Raw genomic sequence first — 5,418 nt, forward strand, 5'->3', positions numbered from 1 at the left:
GAGTATAAAATACAGAACAGTAAAAGAGAGGTCCCAGCCCTTTACAAGTTACAAAGCTGTAGATGAAATTTCAGCTGTAGTGAAACGATATGAGAATGAAAGACAGAAGACCCTGGATTTAAAAGGACCCAGAAATCATTACCTCACTGACAGTGTGTCATCAACATCTTCACAGCCTGGAGGGTCAATGCTGAACACGAGGTGGCTCTGTCGAAGGTCTCTCCTTTTAGAAAATTCTTCAACTGGAATTTCCCAAGGATTTTCTGGACTTACTTTAGGGAGTTCTTGTAACTGTAAAGATTTTAAAAAATAATAATAAAACCTTCATAATGTGGCAATAATTATTATTTCCATCATTTAACTTTATATGATTTCAACAATTTATTAGGATCCAACCCAAAACTGACTTATGCTTAACATTCAGGAATTCCCCCAGTTGTGACTCTAATTTAAACCAACATTTATTGTAATTGACTTCTGTGATACAAAAACAAGCAATTGGTCAAAGTTATAAAAAAAAAAGCATTGCAGTATCACAGTATTGACCAGATCATCAAATTTTGTTATACACCACTGGTCACAATGCACTTCCAATTCTGTCTTAATTGCGCCATTCTTTTCCATCATGACCCAAATCGCTTGACTGAATCGTCTTTCCATTGTCATGGAGGCCTTCCACCTGGCCTTATTTGATCTCTAGGACAAAACTTGGCACTTGAATACTATTCTTAAAAGCAAAAGAAAAAAAAACAATAAAAAAAAACATAACTGGAAAAAAAAAACTTATTTTATCAAAGTTGTGTTTGTACTTACCTGTGAATCTGAAAAATTTCCAATAAATATATTGTTTTCTACTAGAATGGTGGCAATTTCAGTTTCTGGGTCTCCAGAAGGGCCTAAAGTTCGGACGAAATGCCCATTGGGGTATTGGGAACCTAATTCCCAAGAATCAATCCTTACCACGAATCTAAAATGAAATAAATTTTAAACAATAACAAAAACTGAATCTGAAATGACACACGTATGAAGTCTTGACATGACCACCTTGCCTGTGTCATACATGGTCCACCTGCAACTTTTTTTGATTCCTCCAATATCCTATCAATAAAGAAAATGTGGTTTATGTTATCATTGTGGGATGTAATATTGAGGAGAATGGAACCTGAATTAAAATAAAAAGTTGTTATTTAACAGACAATCAATTTTCATTGAACAGAAATGACCAAAAGCATTCCAACTTTGACCACCCAACCTGAAATAAAAAAACTGAACACAGTTGGAATCATTTGAATCATAGGCTGGTTCAATTATGGCTGACCTGTATCTAAACAACAACAACAACAATAAAAATGCTTAAAATACTCAATAATTGTTATTTAGAAAGGAAACTGAAGCAATAGATATCAGCTAATTTCTATAGCAATAATTTGGTGTTAAAGAAAATGGGTAACCAATGAGAATTATGATCTACACCTTGCTTAATTAAAGGTGTTCCTATCAGATGTGAACATACAAGAATTGGTAATTACTAATAATTACCTTTGGTCTCTGAGGTTTTCAATTTGACGGGTACTTATACGAATTTTTGGTATTCGGTAATCCCAGGGAACTGCTAAGACACGATCAGCTCGTCGAGGATTTTTCTTCCCTTCTGATTCCATATTCTACAAAAATAAAAAGCAAAAATAACAGAAAGAAGCAAGAATATAATCTCTAAAGGTCTTATAGACACATGAATTTGAGGCGCAGGAGTGGCTGTGTGGTAAGTAGCTTGCTTACCAACCACATGGTTCCGAGTTCAGTCCCACTGCGTGGCATCTTGGGCAAGTGTCTTCTACTATAGCCTGAACCCAAAGCATGTGGTTGGTAAGCAAGCTACTTACCACACAGCCACTCCTGCACCTACTCCTGCCAGCTCACTGCCATAAAACTATAATAATCCTTTCTACTAAAGGCACAACGTCTGAAATTTTATAGGGGAGGGGGACTAGTCGATTACATCAACCCCAGTGTTTCACTGGTACTTAATGTATTGACCCTGAAAGGATGAAAGGCAAAGTCGACTTTGGTGGGATTTGAACTCAGAAAGTAAGGACAGATGAAATGCCACTAAGCACTTTGCCTGACAGGCTAACAATTTTGCCAGCTTACAACCATAAAACCAAAAGTAATAATCTTTTCTAATATAGGCACAAGGCCTGAAATTTTATGGAGGGGGGGGGGCTAGTCGATTACTTCAACCCCAGAGTATCACTGATACCTAATTTATCACTCCCAAAAGGATTAAAGGCAAAGTCAACCTCGGCAGAATTTGAACTCAGAATGTAAGCATTTTGCCTGGTATGCCAATGATTCTGCCAGCTCGTAGCCTTAAAAGAGAAACTATGAGTAATAATAAAATATATTACCTCCTCCGTAACTAAAGAGGCAGCGTAGTCTCGAGAGTTTCTTTGAATGATTCCAACTACTTTACCATTTGGCATCACAGTTGACATATCAGATTCTTCATCTTCAGAACCTGTGGAAATAAAAACCGAAAGACAAAAGTGAAGAAACTACCATCTCTTGCGCCAAATATTTCTTAGATTGATATTTTAACTGGGTTTAAGATAGCGAGCTGGAAGAACTGTAAGCAGGCTGGGCAAAATGCTTAGCAGCATTTCATCCATCTTTACATTCCAAGTTCAAGATCCACCAAGGTCATCATTTTAGGGTTGATGAAATAACTACCAGTTGAACACTAGGGTCAATCTAATCGACTTGACACCCTCCTCGGAAATTGCTTGCACTGAACCAGATTTTGACCCAATATTTTAACTGGGTTTATTCATCATTATCATCGTTTAACGTCCGCTTTCTATGCTAGCATGGGTTGGACGATTTGACTGAGGACTGGCAAGCCAGAAGGCTGCACCAGGCTCCAATGCCAACCACTCCGAGAATGTAGTGGGTGCTTTTACGTGCCACTGGCACAAGGGCCAGTCACACGGTACTGGCAATGGCCACGCTCAAAAAGGTGTTTTTTTACGTGCCACCTGCACGGGAGCCAGTCCAGAGGCACTGGCAACGACCTTGCTCGAATGATTTTCTAACGTGTCACCAGCACAAGTGCAAGAAGGCAACACTGTTAACGATTACGCTCAAATGGTGCTATTTACGGGCCACTAGTACAGAAGCCAGACAGCTGTTCTGGCAATGAACACGCTCGGACAGTGCTGTTAGTACTCCACTGGCGCAGGTGCCAGTCGAGTATGGTTCAATTACGATTTCACTTGCTCCAACAGGTCTTCGCAAGCAGAGTTTAGTGTCCAATGAAGGAGAGGTTGGCATGGGTGCCAGTCGTCAGATTCGGTTTGATTTCGATTTCAGATTTCAAATTTCAAATTCACTTGCCTCAACAGGTCTTTGCAAGCAGGGTTATTTTATAAATGGGAGAAGATTTAATCCTTGTTGATATTTTATAAATGGGAGTAGAGGATTTAATTTAAAATCAGCAGAGGTGAACAACTTCACAACAATTGTCATAGTTTGTGTTCATTTGAGGTAAATTATATATAATATTTAGAATGAGGGCTATTGGTTAAAGTATAGAGCTTATGATCATGAGGTTGTGGGTTTCATTCCTGGTACATTGTGCTCCTGAGTAAGGCTCCACATCTCATGTTGCTCTAATCTTCTTAGTTGAAAATGAGTCCCAGCCAAATGTTAGAGCAGTCCTTTCTTCTTCCAACTGTCACATCAAATACTCTAACTTCAAAGTTACTGTCAACCTTTTGTTTGTAAAAATATATTTTACGTTTTACATATATGTACTGAGTGCTTTTTATGCTTTTCCAGCTAAAGTTTGTTCCTATATATTATTATACATAAAACACACACACGTGTGTGGAAAGCACCAACACCATTTTGACAGTGAGATGGGCTTTTTACATATAAACTAATTATTTAGAGTACATTTTCGTTAATACAGCAAATCGCACACATGTGCACACATGTGCACACATGCACATACACACACACACTTCCATAACGCAGACCTAGAAACACTATGTTTGAATAAGGACAGGATGGTTATAACTAGAACGTTTTCTTTATTGTGATTGTAAGATTGCTTATTTTGGACAATAAGAACTAAAATCTTCAACACCACCAATAGCAACCACAGTGACAACAACAATAACAACGATACAGTAAAAAACATCAATAAAAGATATGATGAATGATTATTAATAATAATTTCCAGCTCACCTTGATTATTCTCATTAAGAGACATTGACCGGCCTCTCCACTCAGACTTTGGTAATAATTCCACAACAACTAGGTCACCATGAATGGCACGATTTCGGTGAGGCATTCCATGAATTAAAATATCGGTATTATCACTTTTGATCTCAGAGCAGCTGAAATTTAATAAACCAAAAAAAAAAAAGTTTTAATTAATAATGCTTCATAGAAATCATTGCCATCATTTAGCATCCATGCTGGCATGGGTAAAATGGTTTCACTGGCATTGGTAACCCAGAGAGCTGCACCTGGCTTCAGTCTGCTTTGGCTTGGTTTCTACAGCCGGATGCCTGTCCTAACACCAACCACTCCACAAAGTCTACTGGGTGTCTTTTACATGTGTCACCAACATGGGTTCCCCTTATGTGTCACTGACACAGGTGCTTCTCGTGTGTCACCGGCACTGGCTGCAACTATGATTTGACTTAGCTTGACGTGTCTTCTCAAGAACAGGAAATTGCCAGAAGTCTTAGTTACTTGTCATTGCTTCCATGAGACTCAACATCTGACGATCATATTTCATCACCTCATCCCGTTGGCACTCCATTGATTATGATGACGAGTGTTCCTGTTGATCCGAACAATGGATCAGCCTGCTTGTGAGACAGTCGTGCAAGTGCCTGAGCTCTCCACACATATCTACTCTCAACATAGTCCTCGGAGAGATTCAACAGGACGCAGAATGTGACAAGGCTGGCTGTTTGAATTACAGGTACCACTCGTTTTTACCAGCCGAGTGGACTGGAGCAGCATGAAATAAAGTGTCTTACTCAAGGAGACAATGTGCTACCAGGTATCAAACACGCAACCTTACAAATATATACACAGACACACACATAGATGTATGTAACATGGAGACCAGTGCTGCATGTATACAATTATAAGGGGACTGACCTACTACGCTGTAGAAAGGCTTCTCTCTGAGCATCATGTTTGTTAACATTTAAGTGTCCTTTTATGAAGAGACCCGTTTTGACACCACTCTCAAGACAGTGCATTGGAAGATATCCCAAATATTCTGTTCCTGAAAACACAAGAAAATTGGAAAAAAGAAAATAAATACAAAATCCAAAAAGAAAATTAATATAAAAGTAAGTAACATGTATATATAAGTATATATATATATATATATAT

At 38.4% G+C, this 5,418-nt stretch overlaps 1 protein-coding gene across 2 annotated transcripts in view; it reads right to left on the minus strand.

Moving 5' to 3' along the window:
- Positions 1-5,418, minus strand: part of LOC106871718 (DIS3-like exonuclease 1) — a 37,122-nt gene that overhangs the window by 20,597 nt on the left and 11,107 nt on the right. For both annotated transcript variants that reach the window (XM_014918328.2, XM_014918329.2), the window contains 6 exons: positions 5,179-5,308; positions 4,249-4,400; positions 2,409-2,518; positions 1,540-1,664; positions 814-967; positions 143-291 (listed from right to left, as the gene is read on the minus strand). In XM_014918328.2, coding sequence (XP_014773814.1) covers positions 143-291; positions 814-967; positions 1,540-1,664; positions 2,409-2,518; positions 4,249-4,400; positions 5,179-5,308 — 820 coding nt within the window. The remainder of the gene's footprint in view (positions 1-142; positions 292-813; positions 968-1,539; positions 1,665-2,408; positions 2,519-4,248; positions 4,401-5,178; positions 5,309-5,418) is intronic.

The sequence above is a fragment of the Octopus bimaculoides genome, chromosome 15, assembly GCF_001194135.2.
Source record: "Octopus bimaculoides isolate UCB-OBI-ISO-001 chromosome 15, ASM119413v2, whole genome shotgun sequence".
NCBI lineage: Eukaryota > Metazoa > Mollusca > Cephalopoda > Octopoda > Octopodidae > Octopus > Octopus bimaculoides.